Source organism: Carassius carassius, chromosome 15 (genome assembly GCF_963082965.1).
Source record: "Carassius carassius chromosome 15, fCarCar2.1, whole genome shotgun sequence".
Taxonomy (NCBI): domain Eukaryota; kingdom Metazoa; phylum Chordata; class Actinopteri; order Cypriniformes; family Cyprinidae; genus Carassius; species Carassius carassius.
In genome coordinates this window covers 20,816,242-20,838,839 of record NC_081769.1, presented here as the reverse complement: position 1 = coordinate 20,838,839, position 22,598 = coordinate 20,816,242, and the positions used below count along the sequence as shown (strand labels likewise).

Genomic DNA, 22,598 nt, shown 5'->3' with positions numbered 1-22,598 from the left:
AGCAAAACACGAGAGGGACAGTAGTACTGCCAGTCCATTACACACAGGCTGCTAGATTCACTCTCACCAGAAAGTCATGTGAGATTAAGATTGAAAATAAATTATACTTATAGTGAATCCCCCTTTAAATATTCTTTTTTTACGATTTAGTTTTAATCCAAATGCGTGTGCTAAGTGAGTGCACATCAAAGATCACACAACAGAAGAGCGCGAGCGTTCTCGCTCTCTCCCTCCCTACCGTTAAGTAACTTGTGCATTGTTTTACTTACTTGTTTTTGACATATCCGACCGAACTACAAACTTCCCAGTGATTAAATTTATATTAACTCGACAAGCTCGCGCATCTCCGCCACTTCACGCTCAATCCACTCACCGTGCTTTATCAGCTCGCGCACGTCAGCTATAAAGGCTTTAATACTGAATGTTTAACATTATATTCATTGCATAAATATCCTACGTAGACAACCTTAATCATCTTGCTGTCTGTTGTTGGTGTTTCTTTGTCTGAATATGGCACTTATCACATTCTGTGTAGTATCGGGGCATTTTAACGAGTATGAGTCCAGGAGCTCAGTATCAGCCAATACCGATACCAGTATCGGTATATCCCTAGTTAGCATACTTGGCTGTATGTCACTTCACTATCACTATGCACTAACAAACAGTGTCAGTTCCCACTGATTTCTGTTTGTCTGTACATTGGAAGTCAATAGAAAGATTGTGCATTTCAATCCAAATGTCCTGTTTTAATGATCTAATGTTGGAGAGCAATGTCACAAATACAAAATATTGCCTTGTGAGCACTTTATAATCCATCTGCACACCAAAATTGGGCTACCCCTCCAACTGTTTGCAGATGACTAAACTAAAAAAAAAGAAGAAAAAAAAAGGTAGCTTGTAGCTTTAAGATAACATCAAGAAAGTGAGCCTAAGGTTGCACAAAGGATGTAATTGCTCAAAAAGCCTGATTTTATCAGTTATGTTTTCTTAAAATTTGTCAATTGTCATTTGATCCTACGAAGAAATGAAACTACGTATGTCCCAAAGTCAACAGGTGGTGTAAACAGACAGTATGTACTCATTGTACTGTAAAACCAATACATTAAGACAGCTACAGCTTGTCTCTTGGGCGGTATCCTTAAAGGTACATCTTTGTACATTATCAACCCCTTAAGGGGCCATATTAGTGCCTTACTGTACCAGCGACGGGATGAAGGAACAATTTACTTTTTTGCACCAACATCTGCTACTTTAATCACAAGCAACTACATTGAAGCTGCATTTCAAACTCTATTTGAAGAATTACTGCCATACATAAGTGGCTTCTTTGACAAATAAAGTGATTACATTTCTTGGATGAAATTATTGAAAATGACCCACAGTCCAAGAGTGTTTTTGCTGTTAATTAAAAATTGTAATATTACTTTTGGTAGTTGAAATAAAGCCGAAATTAAATCAAATAAAAATATAGATGAAAAAAAACAAAAAACAATCTAAATTAGAAATGAACTGAAATAAATTTACAATTACAGTAAGTACTAAAATCATTAAAATGTTTAGTAAAATTTTAATTAAATAAATGAAAATGTCAATAGGACAAAAATAAAATACTAAAAGTAAAAAACTGAAACTAAAAATGTTAAGATAAACCTAAAAATATGAAGAAACTGATGACTATAAAAGTATATAAGTAGTACTAAAGACTGCTGTCCATTTAAAAAGCAGTAAATTCAGTTTTCAGTGACCACAGCAACTAGCTTAGATTTTTGTGAAATATTATATAATTTAAGTGACAGTTCACCCAAAAATGAAAATTCTTTCATAAATTCACTTACTTTCTTCTGTGAAACATACAATACAAAATTTAAAATATATATATATCTCAGCATTTTTTGATCCACTGTTATTTGTTTTGATCGAAGGACAAAAAGAGTTTAAAGTATTGTCTTGTGTGTTCAACAGATAGTAAGTCATACAGGGTTGAGTACATGGTGACAGAATTAAAATTTTTGGTTGAACCATCCCTTTAAAATGTTATCTAACTGAATAAACGGCTCAGTAGTTTGCCTCTAAATGTTATATATATTTAGTTTAATGTTTAAAGTACTTTTTTAATAAGAGCAGACTAATATTTAGGCCACATGTTAGTAATTACAAGTGTGGGGGAAACAGCTTTAAATATGGAGAATGTTTAATATACTTTATACAATATTTAAATGACAGTGTACAAACACTTGGAAATGTCTTTGTACAATATTTGTATGAAATATTTACAACTATTTCTAACTATAAACTTTTAGGGAAGCTGACCTAAAGTGACTACGCTTTCCCTTCCACCATCCTTATCTTCAGACATCAAAGATGACTTTTAGCTCTTTAGCTAAGTCTTTATAGTAAAATGGAAATGCTCTGAAGTAGGTGTTTAATGGAGACACAACAAAAAGGGTCTCTGATGTCATGAAACATCTTCCCGCCCACAGCAGGAACCCATGACATCACGAGACCTATGGAGATTACATCACAGAGCACCACAGATGGCCTGCTATATTTTCCATTTGAGCACGCAGAATATGGAAAGTGCAACGTGTCTGCCACTCGGCTGTGTGCAGGTCAGCCACCTGGGACTTTCCCTGCGTGAGCAGCACAGCCGAACAAATGTAGAGCTCAGCACTCGGGCTATCTCGCTCGTGCATCACGCACAGGGTGGCTTGCATGTGCTCTTGGAGATGTTCACTCGCCCCATCGTAGGGGAAGTCCAGTGTGTTGTGTTATGAGGAAGGCGTGGGGGCCAGTGTGCGTCTCAGACCCAGCTCCGTGTTTGTGAGGGGATGCCCCTGCTCACCCCGAAAAACAACGCATGAGACCCGGGGGCAGCAGAAGTCAGGACAAAAACAATCAGATTTTGAGAAGTTGGTTTTTAAGTAACTGCCACTGAATCCTGTGATAAAGCGTATGTTGTGGTTCTTACAGAACATTGTGTGAATCAGTATTGCAAAAGGACCAAGAACAAGTGTTTGATAACAGACCATTTTTATTTTATTATGATATTGGACAAGTGAAACTAAAATACGGGGTGGATAAACCATAAAAGGCTATTGTTCTTTTCTGCTGACCCTTTGGGGACTGTAATCAAATAACATTCAAATGTTGTTTGTGCTGAAGGAGGTCTCAGAGCACATTGATTTCAGTATTAGATTTGCCTCTCTGAGGCTTGTGTTATCAAAGCCTTACAGGGAAACCTCACCCAAATCTATCAGCCACCCCAGCGGAACATAGAAAGACACATGAAATACACGAGGAGCCTGGGTAAACCCAAGAATGTTTTATCTAAACCTGAGCATTGTTTTTCAGAAACATCTTGATCAGATGTGTTAACTGCTAGGAAAAACACAAAAGATCATAAGAAATGATACATGAAGCACTGGTATTTCTACAATTACAGCTATATATATATATATATATATATATATATAAATAAGCAGTTGTATTTAAACTTTATACACACACACACACACACACACACATATATATATATATATATATATATATATATATATATATATATATAGACGTTTTTGTTTATGTGTATTTTTTATTATATATATATATATATATATATATATAGACACACACACACATACAGATATATAGGTATAGATATAAATAGATATATATCTATTAGTGCTGTCAAACGATTAATCGCGATAAATCACATCCAAAATAAACTTTTTTTTCACGTAATATATGTGTGTGTACTGTATATATTTATTATGTATATATAAATATACACACATGCATGTATATATTTAAGAAAAACATGTTACGTTTAAAATATTAAATATATTTATATATATGATATAATTTATATAAATATATACATGTAAATACATGAATTTTGGGAAAATATATGCTGTGTGTTTGTCTTTATATATACTATAATAAAAAATACACATATATTATGTAAACAAAACCTTTTATTTTGGATGCAATTAATCACGATTAATCATTTGACAGCACTAATATATATATATATATATATATATATATATATATATATAATATTGAAACAATCATTAAATTTGTATATAAATTATCCATTACAATGGCTTATTAAGTGTTATTAAAATGGTATTTATTTTCAGCAGCCTAAGTCATTATTAGATATCTGAAATGTTAAATTTATAAAAAGTAATGGCAAAACGAACATTCATGGGCTCCACAGAATATAGAAACTATATCATAATTTGAACTGCAGAATTTGTCATTGATGATGTTTATTCATAAGCCCCTTTCACACTGCACGTCCGACCCGGCATATTGCCGGAACAATGCCGGGTCGCCTTCTGTGTGAAAGCAACCATGTCCCGGGATTGATTCCGGCATTGAACCCGGGTCGGGGACCTAGTAACATTGGCGGGTTCAACCCGGGACAAGCGCTGTGTGAACAAAAGCCAGATCTAATGCCGTGTCGATGACACGCGTTATCGCGCGACTCTTTTACCGGCTACTTTGAAGGAAGATCAATGTTCTCGAGGAAAAAATATGTGCAAACTGTAATGAAACAGAGATCAGTTTGTTCCTCACTTTCCGCGCTGACGCCGAGATCGCTCGCTTGCTTCAGTGAAAGTATAACGTGCCTAGCGTTTTCGACTCGTACATTACACGTCATGCCCTGATGTCACGTGTCGTTACGGGATCTTTACGGGTTGTGTGTGAAAGCACGCACATATCCCATGTAATCACTGGCAGTGTGAAAGTGCAAAATCTAGCGAGCCGGGAACAATTGCCGGAACACTTTACCCGTGTATTTGCCGGAATGGCAGTGTGAAAGGGGCTTTAGTGTGCCGAGTTTCTCACTACTGTGCACTGCCTCCATCCTTATATCTGTGATACATATAAACCATTTTACATAAAATAAATGTTTCAGTTACAATACCACTTAGGGTCATTTTAAGTGTTTATCATGAAATTCTGCAAGAATTCTACAGTTTTACCACAACACCACCTACATAACTGTAGTAAACAAGACCATTTCACATACTGCAAATCCTCAGTATGCATAACAAATCTCACTGTTATATAGTTCATACAACGATCATCTATAATCGTTAACCACCTCTAACACCTACAGTCACATTGCTGCTACAAAGGTCAATCAGCTGTTTGGCAGCACATCAGATGATGGAATAAGGCCTTGTTTGCTTTAGCATAGAAATGAATGATGAATTAAGGCGAAAGGAAAATTAGCTGGTCCACTTGTGCATGTTTGCACTGCGTGTAGGAGTTATTCTGCAGTTGTGGTTGTTTTATGTACGTTGAGCATCTGGTGTTTATTTCAGAACGTGCGTGGGTCGACAACTCCGCCGTCTCGTGGCCTCCTCTACAAAAACAAATGTGCTCAAGTGTGTCACTGAGTGTCGTTCTTACTGTTGTTGTTGCTCTTAAGCTGTTGTAGCTGCAGGTCGATTCTTTCTTTCTTCTTTCGTTGGATCAGATTGCCCCCGGCGAAACCAAGCAGTCCACCCCCCACAGCAGCGGCGACCCCTGCCACTTTAAATCCTGCTAAGAGTCCCAGTGGCCCCCCTAGCACTCCCCCCACCAATGCACCTGCCACGGGCAAAACCGCCATCTTTAAACGGGCCGCCTGCAGAGAAAAAGCACATACATATAATCACTATATCGATACATAGACAGACTGACAGACAGACAGACAGATTTTTTAAATGTATTAATTTAATTATTATTTATTTACTATGTGTTCCTCATTATTTCAGGACAATTATCCTCCTGACATTTTTGACTTAATGCCAAAAAAAAAAAAAGCAAATTCTAAAAAAGCAAAAAACAACAACAACATGCTCATTATTTCGAGTCATTGTATCTGTGTGCATTTTGTATGTATTATTTAGTAAATTAATAAAAATGAGCCATGTCACTGACCCACGTGCAATGTGCATGAAAGCTTCAAACAGGTGAGAAATGACTAATTTAGGTGGCATCAATGTTCCAAAAACACTGTTTGAAGTAACACACTTTTCATGTGTTTTTTTTCTGATAACCAAACAATTATAATGTCCGGTTTCCAGCCAAACAGAAAAATATGTAGTCGTATGTAAACACACACACACAATATTAACAGAGATCTAAAAAAAAAAAAGAAAAAAAGCAATGATGAAATTAGATGTTTTGGGGATCAAACCAGACCTGGTAAATTAATTTGATATCAGGTAAAAAGAAAAACTCCCTTAGCCAGATTATTCTTTAATTAGCACAACGACACAAGCCCCCCGGCACGCACACACACAATTTAATTTCAGTGAAGATATGTAAACTTTAAAGGCAGGGTTGACCATCAAATGCCACCTTTCACCCTTTCTCATGCTCTCGTTCTCTGTCATCTAATCATCTTCACAAGGCAGGGTTAACCGAACAGTTAATTATGTGTGGAGAGAGAGATAGAAGAAGTAACTCATGTTATTCAGATATGCCTGAGCCAGCACTTTAAGGACTGACTTTGTGTGTGTGTGTGTGTCAGAATATCTATGTCTTTAGCAGTGTGCGAGTGTATGTGTGTTGACCCCCCCACCCCCACCGTCCTTTTCAGCAGTCACAGAGGTGGGTCCACTTTCTACACAGGCACAAACAAAATGCTCAATAGAACTGCATTAACTCCAAAAAAGAGAAAAATTTCAATTGAGACTCGATCAATAAAACACATACAAACCCTTGTTCGCACGCAAACACACACAGTACATGCCTCCATGTTTGGCGTGAGTATGTGTATCGAACCCCCAGCAGGAACTCAAATGCTGTTTATAGACTCTCTTTTACACTCTTTAGACTTCCATGCGCCCGAGCACACATCGACTCCCTGCGAGGGGCCAACCAACACACATCGATCCCTCTCTACTCCATGCCTTCCACCACCATTGCCACCCCTCTCTCTCCTCTCTCTCTCTTAATTGTGGTTTCCTTGTGCTTTGAATTGGATCAATGGGCTGATGGCTGGGTAGGCCGAGTGAAGCAAGGGGGTACAGTGGAATCGATCCCCTAGCAGGAGTGTCCCCTCTCCCCTTACCTTCCCTAGGCTCTGGGTCCCCTCCTCCACATTAGCGGCTGCTATGCTAACATTGGCCTCAATGCTGTCAATCTTCTCCTGCTGGGCCTAAGACAGAAAGACACAAGTTACAGACTGTCCATACACACAAATTCCATAATACTCCAAACAAGATGTTTATATAGGATATAGGTGTTTTTGTAGATGGTCACCAGGTTTGCACACATCTCAGGAGGGATTTTGGTCCACTCCTCTTTACAGATTCTATCTAAATACTTAAGGTTTCTTGGCTGTCGTTTGGTTACTCGAGGTTTTAGCTCCCTCTGCAGATTTTCTCTATGATTGAGGTCTGGAGACTGGCTTGGCCACTCAATGACCTTAATGTGCTTCTTCTTGAGTCACTCCTTTGTTGCCTTGGCGGTATGTTTTGGGTCATTGTAATCCTTGAAAACTTATCCATGAGCCATCTTCAGTGTTCTGGCTGAGGGATGGAGGTTCTCATCCAAGATTTTACAGTACATGGCCCCGTCCATTTGCCCCTCAGTGCTGTGAAGTCGTCCTGTACCCTTAGCAGAAATACAGCCCCAAAGCATAATGTTTCCACCTCTGTGCTTGACTGTAGGGATGGTGTTCTTGGGGTCATAGTCAACATTTCTCACCCTCCAAACACAGCGAGTCAAGTGAATGCCAAAGAGCTCAATTTTGGTCGCATCTAACCACAGCACTTTTTCTAAGCCTTCTCTGAATCATTTAGACGTTTTTGGCAAACTTTAAACAAGCCTGTACATGCGTCTTCTTGAGCAGGGGGACCTTGAGGGCACTGCAGGATTTCAGTTCAATGCGGCATAGTGTGCTGCTAATGTTTTGCTTGGAGACTGTGGTCCCAACTTCCTTAAGATCATTAACAAGCTCCTCACGTGTACTTCGGGGCTGATCCCTCACCTTTCTCATGATCATCCTTACCCCATAAGGCAAGGTCTTGCACAGAGCTCCAGACTGAGGATTGATGGTTGTTTTGTATTTCTTCCATTTCCGAATAATCGCACCAACAGTTGTCTCCGTCTCACCAAGCTTTTTGCTGATGGTCTTGTAGCCCTTGTGCAGATCTACAATCTTGTCTCTGACATCCTTTGACAGCTCTATATATTAGTGCTCTCAAATCAATTAATTGCAATTAATCGCATCCAAAATCAGTTTGATTTGACAATGTATGTGTACTGTGTATATTTATATGTAAATATTAATACACACACACACATATATATCTCCACAGTTACGAATTATTAATTTTATGATTTATATTATATATATATAAATATACATATATATTACATATATTTCTTAAATATATATGTGTGTGTAAACTTCTATTGTGGATGTGATTAATCACAATTAATCGATTTTACAGCATATATATATATATATATATATATATATATATATATATATATATATATATATATATATATATATATATATTAGAACAAATATCCCAAGTAGTTTATAAAAAAATTTACATTTTGTATTTATATTTTATACAAGTGTGTATATTCTAAATTCTAAATTTCTACATAAATTCTTCATGTATAATTAAGAATGTACAATAATTAGAAAAATGCTGTTTAAAATGGTTTTATATGCCTATACAGGTCCTTCTCAAAAATTTGCATATTGTGATAAAGTTCATTATTTTCCATAATGTAATGATAAAAATTAAACTTTCATATATTTTAGATTCATTGCACACCAACTGAAATATTTCAGGTCTTTTATTGTTTTAATACTGATGATTTTGGCATACAGCTCATGAAAACCCAAAATTCCTATCTCAAAAAATTAGCATATTTCATCCGACCAATAAAAGAAAAGTGTTTTTAATACAAAAAAAAGTCAACCTTCAAATAATTATGTTCAGTTATGCACTCAATACTTGGTCGGGAATCCTTTTGCAGAAATGACTGCTTCAATGCGGTGTGGCATGGAGGCAATCAGCCTGTGGCACTGCTGAGGTGTTGTGGAGGCCCAGGATGCTTCGATAGCGGCCTTAAGCTCATCCAGAGTGTTGGGTCTTGTGTCTCTCAACTTTCTCTTCACAATATCCCACAGATTCTCTATGGGGTTCAGGTCAGGAGAGTTGGTAGGCCAATTGAGCACAGTAATACCATGGTCAGTAAACCATTTACCAGTGGTTTTGGCACTGTGAGCAGGTACCAGGTCGTGCTGAAAAACGAAATCTTCATCTCCATAAAGCTTTTCAGCAGATGGAAGCATGAAGTGCTCCAAAATCTCCTGATAACTAGCTGCATTGACCCTGCCCTTGATAAAACACAGTGGACAAACACCAGCAGCTGACATGGCACCCCAAACCATCACTGACTGTGGGTACTTGACACTGGACTTCAGGCATTTTGGCATTTCCTTCTCCCCAGTCTTCCTCCAGACTCTGGCACCTTGATTTCCGAATGATATGCAAAATCTGCTTTCATCCGAAAAAAGTACTTTGGACCACTGAGCAACAGTCCAGTGCTGCTTCTCTGTAGCCAAAAGTGGCTTGACCTGGGGAATTCGGCACCTGTAGCCCATTTCCTGCACACGCCTGTGCACGGTGGCTCTGGATTTTTCTACTCCAGACTAAGTCCACTGCTTCCGCAGGTCCCCCAAGGTCTGTAATCGGTCCTTCTCCACAATCTTCCTCAGGGTCCGGTCACCTCTTCTCGTTGTGCAGCGTTTTTTGCCACACTTTTTCCTTCCCACAGACTTCCCACTGAGGTGCCTTGATACAGCACTCTGGGAACAGCCTATTCATTCAGAAATTTCTTTCTGTGTCTCGCTTGAGGGTGTCAATGATGGCCTTCTGGACAGCAGTCAGGTCGGCAGTCTTAACCATGATTGCGGTTTTGAGTAATGAACCAGGCTGGGAGTTTTTAAAAGCCTCAGGAATCTTTTGCAGGTGTTTAGAGTTAATTAGTTGATTCAGATGATTAGGTTAATAGCTTGTTTAGAGAACCTTTTCATGATATGCTAATTTTATTAGATACTTTTTTTATATACTAATTTTTTACTGACCATGGTATTACTGTGCTCAATTGGCCTACCAACTCTCCTGACCTGAACCCCATAGAGAATCTGTGGGATATTGTGAAGAGAAAGTTGAGAGACACAAGACCCAACACTCTGGATGAGCTTAAGGCCGCTATCGAAGCATCCTGGGCCTCCATAACACCTCAGCAGTGCCACAGGCTGATTGCCTCCATGCCACGCCGCATTGAAGCAGTCATTTCTGCAAAAGGATTCCCGACCAAGTATTGAGTGCATAACTGAACATAATTATTTGAAGGTTGACTTTTTTTTGTATTAAAAACACTTTTCTTTTATTGGTCGGATGAAATATGCTAATTTTTTGAGATAGGAATTTTGGGTTTTCATGAGCTGTATGCCAAAATCATCAGTATTAAAACAATAAAAGACCTGAAATATTTCAGTTGGTGTGAAATGAATCTAAAATATATGAAAGTTTAATTTTTATCATTACATTATGGAAAATAATTATCTTTATCACAATATGCTAATTTTTTGAGAAGGACCTGTATGTGACAATCATTTAAAAAAAAAAAAATCTAAATCCTATCCCACTGAATATAAAACACCTCATAAATAGTAAAAAGCAGGCAAAGACCTGCTCAGTAATCTTGATTGTGGATAGCTGGGGGTTTGAGTGCTGGGGCAGAAGGGTGAATGGGAGGGGGCTGGTTGTCGGGGGTAACTGGGTGGTCTGTCGGAAGCTTATGAAATATTCAAAGAGTGGCAGCTGTCTCTCTGTCTAAATCAGTGTGAGCTTTAAGTAATCACTATACACACGTGCACACATAAATACATACACACAAACACATACACAATAGAGACAGCTGGGATAAATCTTCTGTAACTCTCCAGCACAGAGTTGCATGAGTAGATGCCCTGTGTAGCATGTGTGAAAAGAAATCTGTATTTGCATTGCTTTCTGCAACTCACGGTGACTGTAAAGTTAGTGTTCCTCTTCCACTTCATTTTGAAATAATTTGTGTGTATGTAAATGTGCCTCGAGTGTGCTTTCTCAGGGCTAAACAATAAGGTTGGCCTGTTGGCCCAGGGCCAGTATTAAAGAGTTTCAGGTCAGTTGAGGAACCGTCTCTATCTGACCAATGCTCCACTGCCACTAAATCTAACGTGTTTATCCTGTACATGTGTTTTCATGTCTTGCAGACTTAAACATCTGGTTTTCTGACATGTACTGGACATTGTTGCAGAAAATGTTGTGCAGTTAAATGTCACCAAATATTAAGTAACATAGATTAGGTCTTGCTGCAATTTCAAGATTGAACTGTCAGAATCATAAAAGCATTCTGCAAAGTTATAAAAGTATAAAAGACAGACAGACAGATGGACAGATAGACAGTCAGATATATAGATAGATATATGATTGACAGACAGACAGACAGACAGACAGACAGACAGATAGACAGATAGATAGATAGATAGATAGATAGATAGATAATCAAAAGTGGAGTATGATAAGCCAAAACACTCATCACTAATCAAAATCCTATAAGCACTTATTTATTAGTCATCTGCACACACCTTACCACCTAACCCTGTAAACAGACTATTTTAAGACACTCACTAATGACTGGGTACAAAAGCTATTGATGGCTTTCTTTTTCTCTGCCTCTCTCCCCTCAGGAGTAGACGATAATCAGCACCGTCTGCTCACAAGCTGTATGGATGCTCAAGAGAACACACAGTCACACACGCAGACCTCCTGGGGTCATCTTTGGCTCAGTGTTAACGGAATAAACTATACTGTGGGTGTCCTCTACAGAGAGGCAAGCGCTAATAAGGCTGGCTATCATCATATTATAGTTACGACCATCCAGATCCCATCATCGTTTCCCCAAGAGTGTGAAGTGATTACTGACAGTCACGATCAACTGTTACTGATATCAAGCTTTTGTTTTACAGCCCTGAATAAGCTAAAAGGATCTTGTAGATACATATGAAGCAGAATGACAGGAAATATACTCAAAATACTCAAAAAGAGGCATTTTTGAAGCATTTTCCCCTTAGGTTCACTATTAGTCCAGGGCAGGGTTTGGACCAAAAATTGTCTCATTGTAAGGAACATAAAACTTTTAAAAGTACTGCAGTACATTGTTACATTATCTATCCAAAACCTATATAGTATAATCTAGTTGCCCATGATATGTTCCGAACAGAGATAGTTCACTAAAAATGAACTTATTTACTCACTCTCACGTCATTGCAAACTGGAAAGATTTTCTTTCCCATTTAAATGAAATTTTGTTCCCATTGACAAAAAAATTACAAGTGAAGTCAATGCGAAAGTAAGTTAATTTGGTTATGAACCTTCTTCAAAATATCTTCTTTAATGTTCTGCTGAAAAAGAAAGGCATTCAGATTTGGAATAACATGAGGTTGAGTAACGATGACCGAACTTACATTTTTGGGTGAACAATCATTTTGAGAGTGTGAGAGAGAGACACATGATCTCTCCTCTCTTCCACCAGTTTTCCGACAGCACATTGTTCTAATAATGGCTGCTATATGGAATGGCTTCTCATTAATCCTCATTGGTTAGCACATGGCTGACAGATTGTCACCAATCTCTTTATGTCTTCTCAATCACACACACACACACACACACACACACACACACTGCTGGGATCAATACCACCTTGTTGGCTCTCAGGAGACAAAACCATTTGTCTGACAGCTCTGCCAAACCTAAGGGTTTTGGTCACCACCTTTTATCAAAACACATACCACACATGCTGTCTCTCATGCCCCCCCCCCTTCTTTCTTTGGAAAAAAACAAAAAATAAAGAATGAATCGTTTCCATAGCTGTGATACTTACATGTACAAGAGTGGAGAACTCGTTTACTAAACCATTTAACTCCAGTAGGTCCTAAATAAACATACCACAACAGTCACACACACTGATAGGCTTTGTATTCAAATATATTTCTGTGTCTGTAAGTGTTTGTGTGTATTACCTCAGCTAAAGAGTCCCAGGACTCAGCGGCATTCTGTTCCGGAGAGATTTCAGGCAGTAGCAGCTGTGTTTGAGTGACAGGGGAACCAGGCAAACCTGTATCACCGTCACCTACCCCATCACATGAAAGTGAAAATGCTTGAAAAAAATAATAACAATAAAAACACATCTTGAACAACTTCTTACAACACAGACACAATCATAAACACATACTGTGCAATGTCTCTGAGCCAGTGCTGATATTTTCGTGAGTGCTGATAGTTGGAGCATCCGGCCTATTGATTGCATCCGAGTGATTCCGGAGGAACTCCTGAATGCCAGCGGAGGCTCGATCTCTGATTGGCTGAACAAGTTTCTCCAGAGCTTCGGCATCAGCACTGCGGACCCGCCCACACAACTTCTCCATCTCTCGCAGGTTCGATCGCAACTGCTGCAAAGAGGAAAAGTGAAAGTCTGTAAAAACAGGATGCATGGTTTCATTCAAAAACCTCTAAACAGTATTTTCCTTCTATACAAATTTGACTTGTTCAAGTATACAAAAAAGTATATTAAAATGGAACATATGACACTGTCAATGATTGTCACAGTTTAATATCTTAGTCCCTAGGATCCAACCCAGTACTGTCAAATTTTTAAATCTGAAACCCAAAAATGTTTCAGTTTTTTCTCTCCATCGGAGTACAACCAGATACTCAGATATCCACATACATATTTCATGCATTGCCAACATCTCATTAAGTAAAAATTTTGTGTTTGTGTTAGTTTGTAGAAAAAGTTTAAAAACCAGTGATTTCTTATACGCTCTTCCATTAACTTTACAGTTTTTCATGATTACTGCAAAAGTTTTTTTTTTTTATCTTTTAAAGTTTTATTATTATTATTAATACTTAACTCTCACTGAGTATTTTTATTGTCTTCATAATGTTCAACAAATAATTAATTGTTACCATAAAATCCAGGGAATAAATCATCACAGGAACGCCCATGATCTTTCTCAAGACTTAATTTATTTAAGGTCTTTATTTTAATTTAAGATTTAATTATTTAATTATTTTTATTATTTTATTTCATTAATATCTCTTTGGATTTGAGACTTTAGTCTTGGCAACTTTACAGGTCTTTTTTATACACCAAGCTCCAAAGAGAAGGGAAAATTTTTAATCGCATCATATTTAAGTTATGCATAAAAAAGAACTGGTGCTTTGTCAGAGCCCGTCGATTCCCATTGGCTAACATCTGGAAGCAGACATCTAGCAGGGATTACAGATCAATTAATATATATTGAACACAGGGGTCAAAGCTAACCGTTCCACTCAACTGCCCTCAATTCACACTCTGAATAATCATGCTCGGGATCATCCCTCCTAACTGATTCACATACACACAGAACACTAAAAATATCACCAACGTATGTAGCTTGCTTTATAATATAAGTTGGGGACACTAAGGATCTCAAAAAGACAGACGAAATAAATCTCAATCTGGGTCAGACCAACCCCACATCAAAACTTCTTCTAAAGGTGTGTGATGAGAGCAATCTTTGGGTTTTGCCTCTCTTGCTCTCTCTCTCTTTCTTTCCCTAGGGAGTTACTTTAACAATGTCTGTCTTGTTTCTGTCTATTGTCAGTCATCCACATCTCTCTGACACAGAAACACTTGCAGGCTCTCACACACTCTCTGCGGTGGTGGACACAGGAAAGCTCTCTTGCATCTCTGGGGGGACCAGACCTGGGTGCTAAGGTCACACACACACAGTCATGGCACATAACACACTCCAAGGACTACCCCATAAGAGACCCGGACAGACTCTCAGAGACATTAACACACAGGTTACATGCTTGTCTGGCCATTAGGTAGAGAAAAGACATCACACGTACACCATCCCGTACAACAAGGGACCTGAGTCAAACATTACTTATATATATATATATATATATATATATTTATATACATGAACACGTCTCACAGCTGTATCAGAACAGGATGAAGGCATCATTTTAGCATGTGTTTAGAAATTTGTGAATGCAGATTACTTCCTTTTCATTTTTGTTTAACCTTCATTGAACCTGGTCAACAGGATTACATTTCTTTTTTTTGCTTAAAGGAAAAGTTCACACAGCTCTTTATCATACAATGAAAGTAAATAGTGACCACAGCTGTCAAACTATAGTTTTCAAGTCAACTATGATTTTCAATTTCAAACCACTGTGACTGTATGGAAGGCAGCAGCTCAGACATCCTCCTTTTGAGTTCCACTGAAAAAATGTCATATAGGGTGAATTAAGGATAACAGGATACGGATAACTTCCATTTTTGCCTAAATGATACCTTTTAACTGTGCTCATATTATGTTAAGATTTATTATGCATTTTAACCATGGCAACAGCCTGTTACATCACTAAGAATGTTTAGTCTGAACAACATTCCATAGTGCCTTGTGGCACATTCAAACCATGTCACTACCCTGAGAAACCAACAAAATCAACAATAAAATAAAAACCCATATGCTTTTGCAGTCATTTGCAAGTGGATAAGGACTTTTATATTTTATTTCATGGAAATTGAACTCTCAAGAATAATTTCGAAACAAAAAATACTTCAGATGAACATATTATGTTTTCATATCATGAAAACAGCTGTGCTTCTTAGTATTTTTATGGAAATCATGATACATTTCAGGATTCTTTGATTAACAGGAAGTTCAATATGTTCAATATAACAGCATTTATTTGAAATGGAAATCTTTTATAACATCATAAATGTCTTTACTCTCACTTTTGATCAACTGAACGCATCCTTGCTAAATAATAATGCGATAGTTATCATTGTCAATCATCATAATTTCTCATTTTACAATTTTGTTGTACCTGGACAGTGCGGCTGGAGTTGATGTGCTCTTGATGCAGTTTGTCCCACTGACCATTCCTCTGAAACTGCAACAAGGAAGCTTTGTTAATTTCACTGCTTTAACAGTTAAAGTACATTTAATAAAATCTCCTCATGATCACAGCCTGATAATTCACAATTCTCTAGGTTTCCATGGCTATGCAAGATCCCCCAAACCCTATTATCCTATTATTTGTTCCTCAAGCAGGCAAACTGGGAGAGATTTCAGATACACCATGAGATATTCAGCACTCGACTCCCTATGGTGACCACACACACAGACACATGGCTCTCTCTGTTGACCATATGCTGAGTTCTGGGTGTGATGTGCTGGGCTTTTGCTGTCACTGTTCATGTGTGTGTGTTTGTACCTTTTCTATGTTGTGTTGGTGCTGGTGCAGTCTCTCTAGGTCAGTGGGAATGGCCACTTTAATGAATTTCTGAATGGGGGGCTCCAGACGCCGAAGTGGAAGCTTTCCAGCCTCCTCCGCCATCATGGCCGTCTCTTATAACCTCCCTTATAAGGTCACAGGCTTAACAAATTCACACATACTCAGTTTCCCTCTAAATGACAGTGACAATATGACAGTTAAAACATAGATGAAAATATATAAATATAAAAAAAGGTGTGTGAAAATATTATTAAAGATAATACAGTTTTAAGTTGAGTGGGTGGTTTTCCCTCTGAGAAAGTAAAAAAAAGTATTGGTAAGTATCATGGTACAATAGCATCGATACAGTAGTAACAGATGGTAATAATATGGTATTTTGATATAGGCCGATATAGGTACTGAATGCATAATTTTGTACCATGACATTTACATTATACTCTGAGATACGTCAAAGAATATAGTCCAGCATCACTAGTACTATGTTATATGTGTAGAAAGCATGGTAAAACCAAAGATACTAAAGTGCAAGTGTCACATGTCAGCATTATGACAGATGAGACGGTTACACTGTTAGCTGACAAACCAGGACTGTGTGTTCACATTCTTATGTACAAAATTTTACTTTTAGCAAGCCATAACAATAAAATCCCTCGGGCAATCAGATGTGTATAAGTTTAGCTAGCATGCTACACTCCCTCAACATAGACTTAATTCAGCTCTGTGATTGTAAACCACATTTACTGAAACTGCCTTTTTTCAGTTTCAGTCTTTCCTTACCTGTCGAAAAAACGGTAAACAGCGAAACCCTGCCGTCGGTGATTTTAGTCGCTGTCACTAACTTTGTGTTTGTGAACAGTGGTTTCGATTTGTGTTGTGTGCAACTACAAAATGTGTCCGTCTATGGCTCTAAGCGGAACTAAAGCTGTTTTAAAAGAGTGAACGTGCTGGGCAACTTTATCATCCAGGGGATAAAACACTTTGATAACAAACGATGTTTAGTTACGAAAAATGCTAATTGTTGCATTTGCTGTTATACGAAATAGCAAAGATTAATACTTAAACTATATACTATTTAATGTCCACATTTGCAGTTTAAATTTTATTTACAATACTTATGAAATGTTTCACAATTGCACTATTTAAATAGTGTATAGAGAAAGAGAGATAAACTTAAAGAAATATATGTGGCATTTCTCTGTTTTCCCATTTCATAACAACAATTAAATCAAGTGTACATATATATTTCAGATCATTAAAATGCATATATTCTTCTTACCTGTTGTCAGAGATGTGGAGTGTCTTTCTCACCCACTACCATTTCTGTTTCTAAACTTAAAAAAAAAAAAAAAACTTCCTACAAATCATTATGTTCAATGAGTTGTGTAAAAACGACAATATACATATCTGTTGCCATATCCAAAGAAAGTCTAAAGCAAATTTGTCCTGAGGTTTGAATGATGAGGTTATCAGAAAGTGCTTAAATAATAATTACAGAATTGCATCTCAGACTTTTAAGAATGATAAGCGTTCTGTGTATGTAAATATATGAGGACTTTTAATGTGTTGGGTATAATTAAGGTTCAGATACACCAAACACACCTGCTCTTCCCTCAGCGCCCCAATGATCAGTGTTTCCGGCTTTAGGGAACACCAACGGATTAACCACATGTGAGCACTGAGATCCAACCAAAGCCCACTGTGTGCTCCCTCTCTCTCTCCCTCCCTTTCTCTCTCTCTGGGTATCTTTATCTCTGTATCTCCCAAAGGCTTCTTGTAAAGCTCTGGATCTTTAGGTTTACTTTCCAGCCACACACATACACAAACAGAAAGACATGAGAGATTAACCACCATTTTAGTTAATAAAGAAACTACAAAAGAAATCACCCACACAACCAACCAACCAGCGTGAAAAGCCACACTGACAACGAGTTTCATAAGCCTCTTTTACAGGTACAAACCACCATATCTACATGACTGATAATCACGCCTCTGCTCCTCAATTGACCGATCACTATCACAATCAGATAAATGAAGAAAAAGAAACAAAGAAAAAGTATATTCCTTATTTTTGCTATTTTTTCTATGTATTTTATTTTACATATATTACAAATTGATTTTTTTTTACAATCTTACATCCAAGCCGGCATGATTTCTAAAAGATCGTATGACACAAAGAACGCTACTGTTAGCATTCAGTGTTTCAAAAACAGGAATAAAGTATTTAAAATATATTGAAATAGACAATAGTTCTTTTGAATTGTCATCATTATTCACAATATTATTACTGTTTTACTGTATTTTTGATAAAATAAATGCAACCTTGATCAGCATGAGAGAATTTGTTTCAATAACATGCCACCAAAAAATCTTAGTGACACAAAATTGTCTTAAAAATCAACAAGACACTGATTGAGCAAGAGACATAAAAAAGAGAGCGTGAGATACAAAAAAACAGAAAGAAAGAGTAGGAGGATGGAAAAACTGAAAGTGTTTGTGGTAGAATTTAAAAGGGCTTTGGAGGGGAGAATTTGAACCCAACAAACTTGCATGCTACAGTACTTTCATCCAATCAGTTTCAACTTCCGACATGAAGCAGAGCTCTCCGTCTCTCCAGACTGTCCCTCCTCTACTGCCCTCACCCATCCAGACCGAGGGGGAGTCCCACTGTAGTGGGGTAATACCACATGTCTGTGAAAGGACCAGTCTTCATCATATCACCAACATCTTAACTTCAACCCCATCACCCAAAGGTAAAACCCAAAAGGCCAGACCACATTATTCAATGAGATTAGAATCTGGAATACCCCCTTCACAGATCAAACAGGCCAGTGCAGCCTACACCCGTGCTTCATACCAAAACAATATCAGACTAAAACATTAAAATAAGACAGAGATCCTGTTTAAAAAAAAAATATCTTAATTCTTACCTTTTCTAAAGAAAATGCGATTGTATTTGCTTGTGACACAAAGTGCTAAGGTTTTTGCTAGGCATTGTGCATCTGAGCGTTTTTAGCATGTTGCTATGTTTGTTTTGGTGTTCTGTGTTGTTGCTAACTCATAGCCAAAGAAGGTTCATTCCAAAGTCGAAGTGATGTTCTGCCACTTAGATATAGCTCAGGTTGTTCTTTCATCATCAAGTCTATTTGATCTTTCACCCACTTTACTAGTACACATATTTTCAACAAGCTGTGCAAACTAAGGTCAAATTCAAGTTTCAGCTCAAAACAGTACAGGATGAGGTATGTAAATATGTGTGATGAGGGTTTTGCTTTCTTTAGAAACCAACACTGAATAATTAATTTAAGGGGCATATTATAAATAATGATGGATAGTGATATTGTGGTAAATTGCCTTTAGATTTTAAAGGAAATTTGAGTTGCCTTTAAATTTGAATTAATTTGTAACATCTTTATATAGTTTTAAAAGATGTTTAAGCTACCAAACATTAAATATTTCTATCTCAGGAACTCTTTCATGTTGACCAGCAATCAGTTTAATGCAAACTCAAATTTAGGCTGGATTACAGATAAATATTAAGATTGGATTTAGGGGTCAATTTAGAGTTTTGTCAAGTGTTTATGTTTGTTATCTTGTTCAAATTGTAATTGTATTTAAAGGTAAAAAAATAAGTATATAAAATAAAAGTTAATTAAATACAAGATTTGTCCGGTAATCTTGTATTTAATGAACTTTTTTATTTTATTTTTTGATGAATAGTTCTGAACCATAGCTAATGCAAATGTGCACTTTACCATTATTTATGATTTGCATGTGTGTGTGTGAGCACCAGTCTTGTTCTTTCACTAAAGCTTTGTTTCCAGTCCACACAGTTTGAGTCCAGTCCTGCTGATCCCCTCAACACACTCGCTAACAGCCAATCAATATATCATGAGCTGCACAAACACACCACACCATACTTACAGGGAAATGAGGTGTGTGTGTGTGTGTGTGTGTGTGTGTGTGTGTGTGTGTGTGTGTGTGTGTGTGTGTGTGTGTGTGTGTGTGTGTGTGTGCACTCCCCTGCAGCTCTAATACAGGGTTTTAATGAAGACTCCAGGGGGGTTGGCTACCTGTCACTCCGAATCGATCTGCCCTCCCCCAGACTGACAGCTTCACCAACCTACCATCCACCTGTCTAAGTGTGTGTGCCTCTAAGTCTAAGTGTTAATAACATCCTCTGAAAGCTTAATATAAGAAAAAGACACATAAAAGTCTATAAAATAAAAGAAACCGAATATATATATCGCTGTTATTTTAGAATCATTAAGAAACTGTTTTTGTTTTTTGTTTTTTAGAATTTAGAATCTGTTATATATATAGGCTATATATATATATATATATATATATTGTGACGAGTCAGCTGCCTCCTCCCTGATTGTCACCGGCACCCCGTCCTAAATCGCCGCCCTTCACCAGGCTCCCGACTGGAGTGGGTGTGTGAGAGGAGGGGCGCTGGACGAGTCAGGGCTGGCGGCGTGTGATGGGGCACACCTGAAGGAAATGGAGCCTCATCACCGCCGCTGTTTAAAAGCCCAACGCGCCTCTCCTCGGGAGACCGGTCTCTTCCCCGTGCATGCACACTGGTGTCCTCGTGGGTCCAGGAAGGGTGCATCGAGGGACTCCCGCGCCACTAGAGATGTGAGCTGCCGGACCCGCGATCCGGATGGGAACCGCACCCGTTTACACGGCCGTCGGGCCAGGATGCCTGGCCGTCCATCCCCTGCCAGCGCCGCGGCCAACGAGAGTGATGCGGCCGCTAGAGGAAGCCGCCGCCCCTCGCGCCCCGGACCGAAGAGGGGTGCGCGTGCGGCCGCCGGACTCCGCCCCTTACCTGGACCCTTCCTCCATGAACACTGCCCGACCCACACGGAGGACACCAGATTCCCTGTTTATTTTGGACACTCTTCCCCTTTGCCACCTTTATCCCCTGCTTTATTTGATTTTCTGTTAATAAAAGCCTCTCTGAGGCCTGACGCCACGCCCACTGTGTCTGTCTCGTGCTCCTTCCGTCACAAAATATATATATATAAAATATTTTATATATACATAACATTTTTTTTCATTTTTAGTAGTTTTTAGATTTTTATGTTTATATATTCTTATTCAGTTTTAGTTTGTTATTTTAGCATAGTTAAATGTAATTAAAATGACAAATGTTGCCTTGGCAAATAGCTAAAATAAATTTATATATTTCATTTTATTCCAGTTAATGTTTATTTATTAGTTTCAAGAAATGAAAAAAAAAACTAAAATGAACTACATTTATCTAAAATTATCCTAACACACACACACACATATATATATATTACTAAACCCTAAAAATGTGAGTAGTTATCATTAAATATCATTATGCCTATGGAGAGTCCCCGTGAACCACATATAAGTATGTGTGTGTACGTTCATGTATGCCCATGCATGCTGAGCTTTGCTTTCGACAATCACAGACAAATTAGAAGAGTGATGGAGGAAGACAGAGAAAGAGCAGCTGTGTCAGTGTGCATGTGTGCGAGTGTGCATCTGCACCGAAATGTCACAGCTTGGATCGATAGGGCTTAACGAGGACCACAGACTTGATGTGGTAAGAATCCCCCAAAATGATATGAATCTGTCCCTCAGCTCAATCCCATACCTGAAGCTCATTGCAGTGAGGACCCTGGCCAGAACCCCCCCCCCACCCTCCACACACACACACACACACACACACACACATACACATGTAAGGGTACTTGATGGTATTATGCTTTAAAGACACCCGGCACATCAACACTTTTTGAACTTCACAAAGGGGGAGTCCCTCGGCCTCATCCTGAGTTGCGACAACAAACACAGGTTTCAAGAGAAAAACATTTCTGATACTTTTACACAGAGGTGAACAGAAAAACGACACTTCCACTCAAATAAATAATCAGAAGGGTTTTTTTATGTTTTCAAAGTGCTGAACAGAGCCTCCAGTGAACCAAAGAGAAAAAAAAACTAAACAAACCAAAAGAGACATTGAAAAACATGTTTTTTTTCTTTTTTCATGTTTCTTCTCCAAAAAACAATGCACAACTTGTACCACAAGATTTGAAAAAGCTATCAGATAAAAACACTTCAAAATATTAGTTTTATATTGTGTTTATATATATATATTTATATAATTTGTACTTTCTCATCTGTTCAAACTGCTGCCGTATGATAGAGTAAGCGAGAACGCCCAGTCAGTAAGTGTGT

At 38.0% G+C, this 22,598-nt stretch overlaps 1 protein-coding gene across 1 annotated transcript; it reads right to left on the bottom strand.

Moving 5' to 3' along the window:
• Window positions 1-4,945: 4,945 nt before the first annotated feature.
• stx17 (syntaxin 17) lies at window positions 4,946-17,278 on the bottom strand. Its single transcript, XM_059567931.1, has 8 exons — window positions 17,163-17,278; window positions 16,365-16,555; window positions 15,975-16,040; window positions 13,321-13,537; window positions 13,109-13,218; window positions 12,970-13,020; window positions 7,079-7,165; window positions 4,946-5,644 (listed from the first exon to the last, which is right to left on the bottom strand). Exons 2-8 carry the CDS (start codon window positions 16,488-16,490, stop codon window positions 5,408-5,410), a joined length of 894 nt encoding a protein of 297 aa, XP_059423914.1. The 5' UTR covers window positions 16,491-16,555; window positions 17,163-17,278; the 3' UTR covers window positions 4,946-5,407.
• Between the last annotated feature and the right edge of the window lie 5,320 nt (window positions 17,279-22,598).

Coding starts and splice junctions, on each gene's coding strand:
- stx17 (XM_059567931.1), bottom strand. CDS start 16,490: ATGATGGCGGAGGAGGCTGGAAAGCTTCCACTTCGGCGTCTGGAGCCC. Junction 16,041..16,364: donor ACCAACACAACATAGAAAAG/GTACAAACACAC, acceptor TCCTTGTTGCAG/TTTCAGAGGAATGGTCAGTG. Junction 5,645..7,078: donor GGACCCAGAGCCTAGGGAAG/GTAAGGGGAGAG, acceptor TTTTCTCTGCAG/GCGGCCCGTTTAAAGATGGC.